Source organism: Phlebotomus argentipes, unplaced genomic scaffold, assembly GCF_947086385.1.
Source record: "Phlebotomus argentipes unplaced genomic scaffold, Phlebotomus argentipes genome assembly scaffold_18, whole genome shotgun sequence".
Classification (NCBI taxonomy): Eukaryota; Metazoa; Arthropoda; class Insecta; order Diptera; family Psychodidae; genus Phlebotomus; species Phlebotomus argentipes.
Window position 1 is genome coordinate 2390132 of NW_026776177.1, and position 14832 is coordinate 2404963.

A 14832-nucleotide genomic window follows, 5' to 3' on the forward strand; every position below is an offset into this window, starting at 1 on the left:
AACTTAGTTTTACTTTCTGGGGTGGAATCGTGTGTGTTTCGGTTTCAGTTACTGTCTTTGTGATTGTTGCAGTGTCAGAAAAATTTATTGTTCCAGTGAGAAATTCAAGCTGTGGCACTCTTAATGTTCCAGAAATTCCTGCAGTGTTGCTGATCGTCACTGTTTCAGTGCGAGTTGTACTGAAGGTATAAGAATGAGTCTGTTGTTCAACTTCCGCAGATTCGTCTCGATTTATACCAATAAAATCTTCTGATTTTTTCAAGATCTTCTCCACTTTTTCGTCTAACTTTGTAATGGATGCTACTTTAAGAATCTTTATGTCATCACAATCACAACCATCCGGAAAAAATTCAATAGTTTCTTTGCATTTAGAACGATTTTTCACTATGAATGACTCAAGCCTAGAAATGTCGTTGAAAGTCCGTAAAACATGAGGACCTGTTGATGATGATAAAGGTGCTGTTTTATAAATAATGTTGTTTCCCATTGTTGTAGAAGTTATTTTTCTGTAAAGCGTTTTTAATATTTATAAAGTACACGATAAAAGCAGTTTTTGAAGTCATACTAACTTTTTTCAGCACACTTTAACACAAGTTTCCACAGAATATAATAACCAAGAAGAAAAGCACGACTGACTCTGATGAAAACCTGAAGCAGAGTGATAAAAGGTGGAATGATTGAAAATCTTTATCGCCCTTATCAGAATTTTTTCAGCTTCTTTTCAATTTTTTCCTGGAAGAACTTATAGATTAATTTAGCTCCGCTCATAGATTGCCAATCAATGCTTCTCGCTTCAAATTAATATCAGCACTGACTCAAGAAGCATTTCCATGAATTTACCTGATAAAAAAATACCTCTGAAAGATAAGAAGTTGCTCGCTTTCCCTCAAATCAACCATCCTAAAGGTAACATGATTAATTTGCATCTGAACTTTTGCCGCAACTGCAATAGCAAATTGTTGTTTCTTGTACTTTGCGCGCGCATTTAACATTGTGTCACTCGTTGCATTGCAAAAGACCTCAATTATCATACATGGATGTCTGCAAATTGTGTCCCATTGAGTTCTTCTGCCTCAAATATTCTTGTTCATGCGATACGAAGCAAAAATTGACTAAATATTTGTCCATTCGCGTGCCTTTTAGCGCGTGTCGTCACCTCGGGAAAAAAGAGGTAAATTAAACTGAGGCGCGATTGCCTGACATATCGAGTTAAATTGCGTCTGCCGAAGAGGATTCCAAAACGCACGTATAAAATCAATGGGAACTTGTGGGGATTGCGTAAGTGACGAAATGAGTGGAGAAAAGGTTTTTCCTCATGCAAAAGCAGGAAATTAAAATGCCACGGTAAATATTGAATGATGTCAATAGTGTGAAGTTCAATATTTATCTAATGATTCTTCTCCTAGTTTATTAATTTTCACGCTGATGAAGCGCGTTGATCTTGGATGAATTCATCACAGCTGATGAGAAGACGAGGAAAAGGAAAAAAAACGCCAAGTTTTCTTTCTATAAAATAATTTATAACGATTTGTTTCAACATTCTCTTGATAATTTGCCTCCTAATTTGTAAAATGAACAAATCTATCGCATGATATTAATGTCAATTGGTTTTTTCACTGTTCATTTCATCTAAATCCACTATCTTAAAGTCAGCATCAAGAAAAGTCCTCCTCGCCACGTTTCTGTGTGTGTTCCGGGGGAAAAAAAAGAAACAGAGAAATGTTAATCGTGCGCTTAAGAATCAATCAATATTCTACTTACACACTCTGATGATCTTCAACTTGAGAAGAAGGCTCATCTGCTGGGAAATCAAATATGCTGCAGATTTCTTCATGACTAGAGAACGAAGTCCTTTGGAGTCTCTCTCGAGGCGGACAGAATCCACTGCAAAAAGCACAAGAATTAGTCACGAATCCCAAGCATAAGTGGAGAGGACAATTCACCTCTCGTAGAGATGCCTGAGCTGGACGAAGTGCTGACCAGCTGCCGTCCTCCTGTTGGCCCCATTATCGCTTATTTGGGCACTCCAGGTCACTCCCAAAGTCATGTGTTTGTCCGCATTGGCGACTATTTGATTGAACTCCTCACTGGTGCCGCCGCTGCCCATCACCTTGATGTACTTTGTCTCCTCCTTCATCAGGAAGCTGCCCACGTCGCCAATCTTCGGCAATCGCTGCACCTCCTCCGGCCCAGACGCCCTAATCGCCACCCTGGACAGTTGCACCCTGATAAATTGCTCTGGCGTCTGATTGGCGGCAAAATTAACTGTGTGCTTCTCCAAAGAGCACCGAAAAGACACTAAATCCGATGATTTTAGGCCACTATTGTCACGAAGCAAATGCCTACAGCCCGGACTGTCAGCCCAGACAATCTTCTGGGGATTCAGACGATTTTCCGGACTGTACAGATGAATTTCATGCAGAGAAATGTCCGTCATCACGGCGTGGTGTTGCTGATTGAGGTTCTTCAGAGACATATCAATGCCAATCTCCTTCTCCTTCCCATTAGTCACATTGCAATTCGCCTCCATCCACAGGGATTCATTAACATTGAAGCTCCACACGTGACGGAGAACACGATACCTGCAATTACACCTCATGATAAGCATCTGTGTTTGCTTCGGAGTTACCTAAGAAACCGAATTTCTCACCTCAACTTGGAATACTCCGGAGGCATGTTGTAGTAGATGAGAGCCTTGAGATCCACAGCGCCCTTCCGATAGGGAATCTGGATCCAGAAAGTCGTGCTCCTCGTCTCACTAGGCTGCAGAGGATTTCCCGTGTCGGCAATTCCGCCCACCCTGAAGACATGCTGCTTCCTCGCCTCGCGATCCTTGCTCAGATTCTCATTCGAGAGATCCCTGAAGTTCCGCAGCACCGACAGCGGAAGTTCAGCCTTCTTGGGACTCACCAGAAACCATCGCGGCGCCTCAACTGCCATGAAGATGTCCGTGAGCGCAGTGGCACCACAATTGGTCATCTGAACAGTGACTGGGATCACTTCTCCCGCCAACACTTCCTGTGGCATCTCACCGAAGCTGACACAGAGCGCCGGCGCCGGATCGAGAACTTGAATGTCGAGACGCTTGTCGTACTCCAGCGGTTTATCATTGATTGGGGGATCTTTTGTCTTGATGGCAATCTTCGCAAAGTCCATCTTCCCCCAGAGACTCGTGGGATCTGTGACGGCGGACAATTGGCCAATCACACCAGTCACATGGAGCATCCCAGTGATCTTGGGCGTCACTCTGAACAGTATTGTCTTGTACTCATGTTCGTTGATGATCACTGTGCTGACCACATTGGCCGACACCACCGCCTCCATGCCCTTCCGGTCAGCCTCACCGTCAATTAGGCCCCTGAAGAGATGCGCATTGGACATCTCCTCGCCACTGTTTGCCCTCTTGAAGCGCCACAGCAGATGAATGTCACTGAACACAATGGGAATCTTGATGGTGTTCTCGAACGTGACGCTGATCTCTATCGGCTCTCCGTGGATCGCGAGCGGATGCCCAGTGTTGTCCGTCTCGAAGGTGAAGAGACTCCTGCAGGGCTTGAAGATCATGATGGGCTTATTGGCCGCCATCTGAGCAGCCATCTCCTCCAGCTTCACCCACACAGCCTCGGCGTCCAGTTTCGAGTTGATGGTGAGATTCGAGGCGGGAATCATGTGAGGAATGGTCATTGGCGGCTGAGATGTCACGAGAATCCTCGTTCTCTCCTGCACGATGCGCGGCAGTGAAATGCTGAGCAGATTGCCATTCTCCTGAACACTCTGGAGCGCCCTGTGCGTCTGGATGTACTCCCTGAGGAACACCGCTTGCTGCACAGAACTCTGCAGACTCGACGGACGCAGCAAATGAGACAGAGGCACGCTGGCCTCTTCGGGCTTCTTCAGCGAAATCGCCTGTCGTCCAATTGTGTACTGAATGTGATCCTCAGCCAAACTCCAGCCGCGATTCTCAAACACCTGATGCGCCTGTTTGTAGCAGCGAAAGGCGTGCTTCCGCTGGCCCGCCTTTGAGTATCTGTGGCCAGCCAGGACGGCGTGGAATGCATACTTGCGGAAGAGCGGCGGCTGAGAGCTGAGGAAGGCATACGCCGCCTGTTCCAGGAACAATCCCGATCGCAGATCAGAGTCTTCGCTGGTCATCCGAATGAGTTGCTTCGCCGCTTCGCCAAACAATCGTCCTCCTCTCAGGCACTCCACACTCAGAATCGTGGCTCTCGTGGCGAACTGGGGCAGTTTGCAGATGTTCAGATAGGTCACGATGGCCTCCTCCATGTAATCATAGGTCTTCCTGCTCGCCACACCTTGCATAAAGGCCGACAGCGCGGCCATCTCGAGCGCCCCGGCGTAGTATTGCCACGCGGAGTCGGCATTGAAGTCCCTCTTGGCCTGATGATATGCTTGGAAAGCCGATCCGTAGTGGCCGAACATGAAGTAGAGATCGCCAATCTTCCTGGTCTGCAGCTCTGTGGACTCATTGGTGTAGACAACGGCGTTTTGGGTGGCATTTCCCGTGCCTGGCTTGTTCGTGACGAACCAGCGCTTGGTGGCTGTGAGCAGAGATCGACTGACGCCCTTCTTGGTCGTGATGGAATCATTCAAGCTGTAGATGAGCTTCTCAATGTACGGAATCAGTGCTCTGAGACTGAAATCCTGCACCAAATGCCTCAGATTCTCCGTGTCACTCGTCGTGAGACACATTCCATGAGGCACATCCACGTGCTCCTCATTCCCCGTGGCCGCCCACACGTTCGGATTGATGGGCTGCGACGTGAGGCTCTCGGTGCTGGTGGACATGGCAGATATGTCACCGCCCGTCTCCTGCAGTGGACTCAGCGGATGGTGAACCACTTCGCCCACGAGGATTCCCGACGGCGGCGTCTCCAGAGTGCTCATCTGCATTGTCATGGTCATCGACACTCCGCTGTCTTGCGGGGACTTTGGCGTGCTGCTATCGTTCTCCACCTGATTGGGATCCGGCCGCGGGTGACGCTTCAAGTACCTGAGCCACGGATCCGGACACTCGCCGGGAGTGCCCTGGCATGAGTTGATCTGCACCAGGAAGCACTTGTTCTCCCCATAAGTCATCTTCAGCGACTCGAAAGCCTGCTGGGCCTTCGTGATGTCCCCGGAACAGCCGTCGTGGAGCATCACGTAGCAATTGAGAGGATCCTGAGTAAACCATTTGGGTAACTTTGGCGGCGTCACATTCTGCATCATCTGCACTTTTCGCGTCAGCTGATTGGCGCACTCCAGCGGATTGGGATCGGAGCTGGACAGGACGATGAGGCAGCTGAGGAAGTGTCTCGTGAACTCGTGATCTGCCGGAAACTGGACCGTGAGGAAGGTTTCTCGCCACTGTTCGTACCACGGCTCACTGAATGGAATGTCGAGGGCAGTGGTGTCTGAAAGAGGAGCACAAGAGTTAGTGTGTGTACGTGAGTCTCTGCAGGAGGACTCCTTGGGACTCACCGTCCACTTGAATAGCCCGTGATTTGTCACATTGACTCGTAGTCACGGAATCGTTGAGCATCTTCCGCGCCAGCACAGTCTGGGGCGGTCGCCAGGCCACATCACAGATATTGAGGCGGGTCCCCTTGAGGGAGACACTAGTGCCGGAGGAGTCCCTGAAGCTGGCGTCCGTGCTGAGGCGACTGAAGGGCTGCAACATCTCCACGAACGTTAAGTTGTTCTTCTGACACATCTCCTCCGCCTGGGCGCTGCACGTCGCCCCAATTAGCGGCGAAAAGACACTCTGGATCATCTCCTTGGCGGACATGTTCTGCGACGTGAGGTGGATCATTGTCCTAGCTGTCTATTTACACTATATCACGCACAATAACCCCTAGTTTTCACTGAGAAAATGCCCTTTTATTTTCCTCCACTTCACATCCTGACATCGCCCCCCACCTACTCGCCAATTCACCACTGCCCAGCCGTGACTGTTGCCACTCGCAGCACGCACTCCTCACGAGTACCACAACAATATGCGGGGGGAAGCGGCAACGTCGGGACGACGGGAGCGCCGACCGGGCCGGGTTCTTTGACAGCTGCGAATTCCCCACTCGCGGAGGTTAAGTTCTGTCGCTTGGATCGGAGGCTGTTTCGCTGATAAATCTTGCAAATTTCCCCCGGTTGCGTCAGTGTTTCCAGGCAGAGAGTGATGGGGTATCGAGAGAAGGCAAACAGGGCGTCGGAGCTCATGAATATGTCGTCAATCAAGGATCAGCAGCACGAATTGAACGAGTGGATACGCTTTGGCCTCCGTCTTGGACTGCAGTCAGCGCTTCATCCCTTCGAATATGCCAAAGTTCTCATTCAGGTGCACCGCAATTTCCACTATCTACGCCTGAGGGATTAACCTTTGATCTGTTTTGCAGATTGGCTACGAACCTGTACCTCCGCGCACCGTCCGCAGCATCCTGGGCTACGATGCTCTGGTGTTGCCCAACATCTTTCAGTATGGTGAGTGATTTTTCCCAAAGGAGACTCCCAAGAAACGCCTCTAAAAAGCTGTCTCTTTGCAGTGAAGTACATCAGGAGCGTGGACGGATTCGTGGGCTGCTTTCGTGGACTGATGCCGAGACTTGTGGGCACCGTTGTGGGATCGATTGGAAGTGAGCGCATTGCCAGAAATCTGGGATTGGCGGAAATCAAGGACACCTACGATGAGGACGACGAATCATGGAAATACGAGGCTGAGGGATTTCCCACTTCTGTTATCCATGCGCCGGAATCAGATCCAGATAGAGAGTGAGTTCTACTGCGGCGAGGAAGTTTTGGACTTGGTCTGATTGTGTCTGTTTTGCAGGTGGAATGACTTTCAGCGAAAGCTCAAGAGAGATCTTGTCGTTCACTCATCGACCATCCTGATTGCCCAACCATTCCAAGTGATATCCATACGGATGATGGCCCAATTCGTCGGCCAGGAGACTGTCTACTCATCCATCTGGGCGGCAACCAAGGAGATCTATCGTGAGCACGGATTGACGGGCTTCTTCTCTGGCATCGTGCCGCGACTCGTTGGTGATATTTGCTGTGTGGTGCTGGCCAGCACCACGGCGTACTTGGTGAAGAAGCACTTCCTCACGGAGAAGGAGTCGCGCAATGTGTTCCCCATCTTCACCAACTACATCTTCAGCACCATCTTCTACCCCTTCCAGGTGGTCTCTGTGTGCATGTCCGTCACTGGATCCAGGTATGCTAATCCCTCGAGACTGTCCAGTGTGTGCTGAGTTGATTGTTGGCCTTGTCTTTGCAGCCTCGCAGCCGGAAGGCCGCCGTGCATGCCGATCTACAGCAACTGGCGCGACTGCTGGCAACACCTGAACTACACTGGCGACCTCAAGAGGGGCAGTTCACTCTTCTGGCGCTACTACCGCACTCCCCAAGTCATCAACAAGAACTTCCCGATGACTTTTGCCCCAATGCCAACGGTCACCAAATACAAATAGGATTCAGTAAGTTCGCCGTTCGCTGATTAAACCCATCTAATTATTCATGCACACTAAACACTATCTTTATTCTCTTCCAGGGAAGCATTAATTCCACTACATGAATTTTCAACGAACTCTCTCCTCTTCTTTGCTTTGACGGAGTTGAAGTTTTGCAAATGTGGAATAGCATTTTTTTTTCAGTGATTACTTACCATGTCTTTTCACTGTCACAACTCCAAAATTCTCTCATTGAGGAGGTAAATCAAGCGATTTCGCGGTCCTGAATTGCAAGACAAGCTGACAATGACGAGATTTGAGGCAAAGGGAGCAATTTCACTTGTTCGCCACTTGCGATTCTCCATCGCGTCGAAATTGTCCGCCATGAGAGCTGTGTCATCTTGGGCAATTCCCAGGGCAGTGAGGAAGAGCTCAACAGTGGTGGAATGGGTGAAGAAAGCCACAACTTTGGGGTCTTCGTTGCTCATGAAGTGTGTCAAGAAATTGTCCAGCAACTCATTGGCAAGCGATTTGTTGATATCCGACGCTCCGCCGTTGATGTAGTACTCCTCCAGATCGTGCAGATACTCCAGGACCTTCACGTCGTTCGGCGTGAAGAGCTGAAAGAGGGGAAATCCTGAGTATTTTGGGAGGAAGATTGAATTGAAGAGTTTTTACTGAACACCAAGGACTTGGCTCCTCAATTCTCCACGCTTGGTCATAAATACAAGCCTTGAAAAGCATCTCAACTGCTTCAGGAGTTAAGCTAGTGTTATATCCCGCCCTCTTAGAGACATTGTCAATCATGTTGAGGAAGTTGAGACTCTCTCGGAACTTCCTGTACTCCGATCCGTCCTGATAAACTGATTTTTCTTGCTCTTTCCACTCTTCTGAGAAGTCATAAGGCTGAAAGGATGAGAGAATTGATAGAACAAATTGAGGAAACCCTTGTGGAATGTCTCCTAACCCTGAGGAGAGTGTCGTTCTGGGGAATTGGAGCTGCTTCGACATTCTTATAAGATCCAAACAATCCCTCAGCGAATGCCTCGAAGCTCGCCTGTGTTCTCTGCTTGTTCGTGTGACGGAAGAAGTATTTTCTCTTTGAGTACTTCTTCTGTAGCAACGCTGGGAATTGATTCTGGAAGTATCTTGCCAAGCCACGGAGATCTTCCCATCCTTGAGTGGAGAGAAACTCTGATTTGTCCTCTGTTACATTGACATCCCACTTCCAGGATGCCAGCAAAGCAACATCCTCTCTACACAAGGCGTTGTTTTGAGACAGAATCTCTCTCTGAATCACCGGAAGCTTCTCTGATAGATATTTTGTGTCTCTCTGTGGCGTCAAGCGAGTTCCGTGGCGCGATAACAGCCAAAATCTCTCAGGAAGACAACCAGAATCGATGGTGATATTTTCATTTCCACGCACAAATTGATAAGCAGTCTTTGAGAAGAATCTCCTAACTTGCTCTCTAATCGGATCAGTGGCGAAGCAATAATCTTCTGTATCGGCCTCCACAATCGCTCCCTCGGCAAATGTGGTGATAAGGAGGAAAATCACAGGCAGGAGATTCATTCCGGAGATCAATGGAATTATTCACACTCCACTTGACTTCGACACACTTCAGCAAGTACTTTAATAATGCCGTTTGCACCACCACAATCGATATATTGTCACTGGCTGTTTGCTCACGAGGACCACAAACTTTATTGCTTGCTCTGGAGCGAGTGAGAGAAGATGAAGGAATTTATGTGTTTATGTGTTTGTGCGCGGGGGAAATAATTAAGCTGAGCACTTTGGCTTTCACGGGGTCGTTAAACCTGAGCTCATAAACCCTTTTTCCCGTGGTCACAAATCGGGATCACGGACGATAGGGTGTGAAATTCCCCCTTTTGCACACAATTTTGTGGGTGTTTCTGTGAAATTTAGCATATTTTTTCAACTTCACTGCTTCGTCAAAGCGTCTGAGAAAACTGTCGAGTCGCTCACACAAAGCTGGACACTGTTGAGAGAGTGAAAAGAGCCCGCAATCTTATTGCACTCACCCGGAATGACCTCAACGAGGCGCGTCAGTGCTCAGGACAGAGTCTCTGGCTCTGACCTGAAATCTTGGCACAAGTCACAGTAGTTTATCTGGAAAATCTTTTAATTGAATCTGCCTCTATTGACCCTTTCTCTACACAGACACTGGGAAGATATCTTCCTAAAGATCTCTTCTAATATCGTCACAATTAATTTACTAAATTTATGAAGTTTGCTTGTGTAAGTTTGGAGACATACGTGGAAAAGCCACACGGGGGGAGAAAAAGCCACAATAAGTTGTGCGCATCTTTAGTGGAAAACCCTGAGCGTGATGATGATCACTTGGAGGAGTGTGAAGAGACCGAAGGACACTTTGATGGCATTGCCAGAGCCGCCGCCGCAGAAGGTCTTGGAGCAGTCCGCCGATGTGTACTGACTGTACATCTGCTGCACATCTCGCCACTCGCACAGACCCACGCGACACCAGTCCAGCGACACGGGCTTCTCATTGAGGAAGAACATCACCTTCTGGCGCTCATTGGACTCCGGACAGTCGTACTTCACGGCCACGAGATTGGCGCCAAAGGGGGCGATGTCGCTGGTGCGCCACGTGCGCCGCTCGTTCTGCAGATAGTTGTCCGCCCGGAGGGAGTCTCTGTCCTTGTTGGCGCCCAGCGCCGTCATGAAGAGCTGAATGGCGGAATCGTGGGCGAAGTAAGCCACCGCCTGTGGCTGGGAGTCACTCTCCAAGTGGCGCACCATGTCGGACACGAGGCCGCAGGTGATCTGGGAGTTGAGGGAGGAGCCGTAGCCGCTCTTGTAGTAGTACTTGAGATCCTCCTTGTACTCAAACACGTCCACGTGTGACTTGGTGAAGGCCGTGCACCAGGCGCTGACTCTCTGCAGGAACCACGCCTGCTCGTAGCGACACATGTCCCAGATCTGCTCCACTTGGTCGGCGGGCAGTTGGAACTTGAAGCCCAGACGCTGGGAGACTTGACTGAGAGTGTCCTGGAAGAGCTGCGAGGCAATGAACTTGTTGACTTCGGAATTGGGCTCGTCAATGGCATCGCCTTGAGTTTCCCAGGCTGGACAGTGATCGTACGGTCTCAGGAGGACATTGTTGTCATCGGGAGCCAGACTGACGTGCTGATAGGCGTCAGGACCGAACAATCCCTCCACGAAGGCTCTGAAGCTGGCCTCAGTTCTCTGGATGTTTGTGTGGCGGAACTGCAAGGCAATTTCACAGATTAGAGCTTCTCATGGACGAAGAATTAATCCTGAGAATTCTCACCAAGTACTTGTCCTGTGTGTAAATGTTGGGCAAGAGATTGGGGAAGATTCTCTGGTAGTGTTGCGCCAGCAACTTGAGATCATTCCATCCCTGAACGGTGAGGTAATTGTCGAAGTTCCCGGTTAAGTTGCTGTCCCATCGCCAGTTCTTGATGGTTTGGTAGTCAGCGTCACAGAGCGCTCCAGTGTCGGGCTTGGAGCGCCTCTTCTCGTAGTTCTCAATGATTTGGTCTCTGAGCTGGAAAATTGATCAATTATCATGTGTGAAAATTGTCTGGGCAGAGAGAGAGAGAGAGAGAGAGAGAAGCGCGCAATTCACTCACGTCGATTAAGTTTCGCAGCTTCTGCATGTCTTTCGCGCTCGGCAGACGCGTTCCATGTCGGCTCAGCATCCAGAACTTCCTGGGCTCGCAGTTGGGCACGCTGTAGTAGCGACTGGCGTCGCCGCTCCGGATGATCTGATAGGCAGTCTTGGTGGCGTAGTGCCTCGCCTGCGCCCTGTCGCTGTCCGTGCCGTAGCAATACTCCTCGCAGCACTGCGCCGCGAGGCTCTGGCCACAGTGGATGGCCAGCAGGAGGGCGAACACCGTCCAGAGGTTCATCTTGCCTGGGAACACAGAGAGCTTGCGTGACTCAGAGCGATTCTCAGGTGCCACTCGATGTGCGATAAACACGCTAATTTGCAGGCCTTCGATCAAACAGTGAGCAATATTGCCTATTTGTTCATCAAAAGGCGGTCCCGACAACTGTTCTCTGCAGTAATTATACATTGTCTCGGGCGCACGTGTGTTAACGGGGATTTTATCACGATCAATTGAATCATTTTGGTTTCACTTTCAATAATATCGCATTGCATGAGCACAAATGACACAAATATCTGGATTTTACGCATTTTACGGGATAATTTATCACACAAAACTCTAGTTTCCATGCCGTCTTATCAAGACGCTCTAAAGTGTCTCTCAAGGGTTTTTCTTTTGATATCAAAACACTACCAGGAGGTGTGTTTGGTTTTGGCACGCCGATTGCACGCGATTGACAAGATTCAAGAGTACTTTTAATTTATGGTTGTTCTTCTTTTCACACCGTGTAAAACACGTGCAAATCAAGGAAGAACTTTAACACAAGATTTACCAAGGGGGAGATAATGTGCCTTAAATCTGTGCAGAATGTTTAACACCACTTTTCAGACTCTTTAAACTGTTTTTTGCACTCGATTCTAATTTATCACAAACGAATCTAGGATTTTCTGTCTGAATTTTCTAGTTTTGCCTTTGGAAAATGCATAGAAAACTTCTGATTAAGTTGTGAGGTTATGGACTACTTTTAATTCTTCCAAACCTCGAAAATTAGTAAATAGAGTGAATTTCTCAATGTTTCTACTAGATGATCAGGTTGAATTTGCCATTTTCAAGCACAAATCGCAGAAATAACTAAGCAAAGAAACATTGTTCTAGGTTGAAATGACAGTTTTGAGGTTATGATTGACTTTTAAGCTCGTTTCTATTACTTTAGTTCAACACAAATGCTCAATTCTGCCGAGAGAATGAGAAATATTCTCAGTTTTAGGCTTTAGCACAAATTTAATGATTTTAAGGAATTATTTAATGATCATAATCTGTCTTAACTCAATTACATAACCTAGAAAAGCAATTAACATTGATTTTACCAAGTAAAATAATTTAGAAAATGCATCTTTTTGTTGAAATAGAATAGAAACAGAAATAGAAGCTGAAATAGAAGCTTTTGCAATGCAAATACTCGATATTTTTGAACACTTCGCATAAAACTCTACACCCCTTCCGACCATAATATCTGCCCCTTGAGATTTACCAACATTTCATATCTGTCTGGATCAATTTTCTTTATCTTCGATGCCATTGACGCCAATGAAAGGTAATTTAATTATCTCACAAAAGTGTTTAAAAACATCTCAAGTTAACGTGATTAGCTGTAAGAGGTTGATTAGCATTTTGGGCATTTTGTAAAGTCGTGCGCAATTGTCGGTTTTACTTGATTTGTTCCAATTTATTTCTGTATCTTCCAAAATGGGAGCAATTTCGGAAAAACACTCACGTGCTGAGCCAAAGACGCATTTTGCCCCTTTTTGGGAAGGAAAAGCACCTGCACTTGTGGGATATTTTGACGAATTGCACGCTTATTAGACAGCAAGAGAGCCTCCCACGCACCAGGTGCGAGTAAAGGAGCGGAAAACAGGGAACAAAACAGCCGTTTTACATGGCAACGAGCGACATTTGCATATTGTATTGTGGCAATTTGCCTTCAATTTGAATATTGTGCGGATTTTTGCCAAATGCAAATATTCTCTATCTTCTCTATATTGCCCAGAAAATCAATCACAATCGGAGAAACAGCTTTGAAGTAAAAAAAAACTCATCTCAAGAGCACTTATTAATTGAATTTTATAAATAATATTAAAGAAAAACACACAAAAGATCATGAACTGCATTCGAACCCTCGGAATAGTAATAAAAAATGATTTATTTATGACTTATCTAACTGCATATCTTGCCATTGAGACCTCAAAAATCCCCCTTTAATTGCATGCTGAGGCAAATCGGCAAATCTCGGTTGGGATTTGGTGTTTTGAGAAGCTCTGGTGGCTTCTCACCTCCACAAGAACAATCGCGCCAGCACACGAGCTATTACATAAAATATTCTCGATGATCCACCTCGTGACATCATCATTATCGCGGCGAAGCTGCTAAAAATGCGCGTGAAATTCCCCAGAAGATTTTCACTATCCTGCGAGAGTAAAAGGCGAAAGAATGCTTCCTTTTGTCCCGCATTGAATAAGAAAGCGAGAAGTTCAAGCGCGACAATTAAATTGAATAATTGATTTAATTGCTTGGGAGGAATTCTTCGACGTTTGAGCACATTTCGTTGACCCTCTTCAGCACAGTGTCACAGTCTCTTCTGATCTTCTGAGCCACTTCTTCTCTCCCCAACTCAATTTCCTCACGCTTTTTGGGGTCATGCGAATTCTCAATCCCATTAAAATCGCACTGAAAATTGACTCGATCGTGTGTGGCAGAAGAGATGCTTCAGTTTGTCCGCCTAAATCACCCACAATTGCTCACTTTTTCACCAGTCAAATTCAACAGAGAAAAGCTTTGCCGCACAATTCCAATGGGAGAATTATGAGTGATTGTCCGGTTGTTGGCAGGATTTTTCCCCCAAAAACAACAAGCACAACAAGACATTTCCCTATCGTCACTTTGACCACACCTAAAGAGAGAGTTTGTTGTGAACAACAAAGCCTGTCTTTTTTTTTTGCTCAATCTTCTTTGCTCACGCACTCAAGACGCCGTCGAGAGAATCTTCATTCCCGTGTTCTTCTGAGGAGCAGCAGAAGAATGCTGAGGCGCAGACAGAAGTGAATTTACCTGGTTGAGAGATAGAGACACTCGAAGAGGCACCGTTTGATCGTGAGATTGAATGTGCGGTGAAGTCACGAAGATGCAACCTGCCTCGATAACCTGCCACAAAACACTGAAGAGGGAGAAAAACAAGAAACTGAGTGGAACGCCGACCGGAGAAGCAGTAAAAAGCCCGCCGTGGTCGCGAGTGCCTCTGGTGTGGCGGGAGGGAAGTATTATTATACGACCAACAGCGACATCTAACCAACGGGGTGGTGGAATGAAATTCACCTCAACGCTTGGTTTGTGTAGTGAGTAATAAGTGTTCTAAATGATTTTATATTTACACGTGAAATTTCATTATTTTCCCATTTTTTGCACTATAGCGCTTTGCATTAATCATAGGTGATGAGTAGAATGAAAAATAAATAAATACCTCACGCCGAAAGGAACACTTATGGTGAAAACACAGCATTTTGACTACATTTTGATCAGCAACCATTGATCGGGTTTATCCTGTTTTTACCATTATCAAATGGACTGCATGGAATTAATAATTATTTTCTCAAATTCAGAATACAATTATCGACCAAGAATTTATTCATATGATTCACATTATCACATTTCGCAAAGTTTCGCTCCTTCAGGATAAATTTCGTGAAATATTGCAACGCTAACGCATTGTTTTTGCTTATTC

The 14832-nt window shown here is 46.9% G+C and overlaps 4 protein-coding genes across 4 annotated transcripts; 1 reads left to right on the top strand and 3 right to left on the bottom strand.

Moving 5' to 3' along the window:
• Nucleotides 1-1498: 1498 nt before the first annotated feature.
• Nucleotides 1499-5924, bottom strand: LOC132260392 (trafficking protein particle complex subunit 8). Its single transcript, XM_059758461.1, has 5 exons — nucleotides 5482-5924; nucleotides 2651-5414; nucleotides 1944-2582; nucleotides 1762-1884; nucleotides 1499-1682 (listed from the first exon to the last, which is right to left on the bottom strand). Exons 1-5 carry the CDS (start codon nucleotides 5810-5812, stop codon nucleotides 1601-1603), a joined length of 3939 nt encoding a protein of 1312 aa, XP_059614444.1. The 5' UTR covers nucleotides 5813-5924; the 3' UTR covers nucleotides 1499-1600.
• Nucleotides 5925-6058: 134 nt separating this feature from the next.
• On the top strand, nucleotides 6059-7652 carry LOC132260833 (mitochondrial carrier homolog 2). Its single transcript, XM_059759193.1, has 6 exons — nucleotides 6059-6331; nucleotides 6390-6474; nucleotides 6537-6762; nucleotides 6821-7207; nucleotides 7271-7469; nucleotides 7544-7652. Exons 1-5 carry the CDS (start codon nucleotides 6173-6175, stop codon nucleotides 7461-7463), a joined length of 1050 nt encoding a protein of 349 aa, XP_059615176.1. The 5' UTR covers nucleotides 6059-6172; the 3' UTR covers nucleotides 7464-7469; nucleotides 7544-7652.
• A 20-nt stretch (nucleotides 7653-7672) lies between these two features.
• On the bottom strand, nucleotides 7673-9234 carry LOC132260832 (multiple inositol polyphosphate phosphatase 1-like). Its single transcript, XM_059759192.1, has 3 exons — nucleotides 8410-9234; nucleotides 8121-8348; nucleotides 7673-8062 (listed from the first exon to the last, which is right to left on the bottom strand). The coding sequence occupies exons 1-3, from the start codon at nucleotides 9013-9015 to the stop codon at nucleotides 7673-7675; spliced, it is 1224 nt and encodes a 407-aa protein (XP_059615175.1). The 5' UTR covers nucleotides 9016-9234.
• Nucleotides 9235-9568: 334 nt separating this feature from the next.
• LOC132259454 (multiple inositol polyphosphate phosphatase 1-like) lies at nucleotides 9569-14314 on the bottom strand. Its single transcript, XM_059757093.1, has 4 exons — nucleotides 14163-14314; nucleotides 11079-11362; nucleotides 10757-10993; nucleotides 9569-10692 (listed from the first exon to the last, which is right to left on the bottom strand). The coding sequence occupies exons 2-4, from the start codon at nucleotides 11355-11357 to the stop codon at nucleotides 9772-9774; spliced, it is 1437 nt and encodes a 478-aa protein (XP_059613076.1). The 5' UTR covers nucleotides 11358-11362; nucleotides 14163-14314; the 3' UTR covers nucleotides 9569-9771.
• Nucleotides 14315-14832: the final 518 nt, after the last annotated feature.

Coding starts and splice junctions, on each gene's coding strand:
- LOC132260392 (XM_059758461.1), bottom strand. CDS start 5,812: ATGATCCACCTCACGTCGCAGAACATGTCCGCCAAGGAGATGATCCAG. Junction 2,583..2,650: donor CCGGAGTATTCCAAGTTGAG/GTGAGAAATTCG, acceptor GTGTAATTGCAG/GTATCGTGTTCTCCGTCACG. Junction 1,683..1,761: donor GTTGAAGATCATCAGAGTGT/GTAAGTAGAATA, acceptor GAACACACACAG/AAACGTGGCGAGGAGGACTT.
- LOC132260833 (XM_059759193.1), top strand. CDS start 6,173: ATGGGGTATCGAGAGAAGGCAAACAGGGCGTCGGAGCTCATGAATATG. Junction 6,475..6,536: donor GCCCAACATCTTTCAGTATG/GTGAGTGATTTT, acceptor GTCTCTTTGCAG/TGAAGTACATCAGGAGCGTG. Junction 7,208..7,270: donor ATGTCCGTCACTGGATCCAG/GTATGCTAATCC, acceptor TTGTCTTTGCAG/CCTCGCAGCCGGAAGGCCGC.
- LOC132260832 (XM_059759192.1), bottom strand. CDS start 9,015: ATGAATCTCCTGCCTGTGATTTTCCTCCTTATCACCACATTTGCCGAG. Junction 8,349..8,409: donor AGAACGACACTCTCCTCAGG/GTTAGGAGACAT, acceptor TCATCCTTTCAG/CCTTATGACTTCTCAGAAGA. Junction 8,063..8,120: donor AGCCAAGTCCTTGGTGTTCA/GTAAAAACTCTT, acceptor CCCCTCTTTCAG/CTCTTCACGCCGAACGACGT.
- LOC132259454 (XM_059757093.1), bottom strand. CDS start 11,357: ATGAACCTCTGGACGGTGTTCGCCCTCCTGCTGGCCATCCACTGTGGC. Junction 10,994..11,078: donor AGCTGCGAAACTTAATCGAC/GTGAGTGAATTG, acceptor TCAATTTTCCAG/CTCAGAGACCAAATCATTGA. Junction 10,693..10,756: donor ACACACAGGACAAGTACTTG/GTGAGAATTCTC, acceptor ATTGCCTTGCAG/TTCCGCCACACAAACATCCA.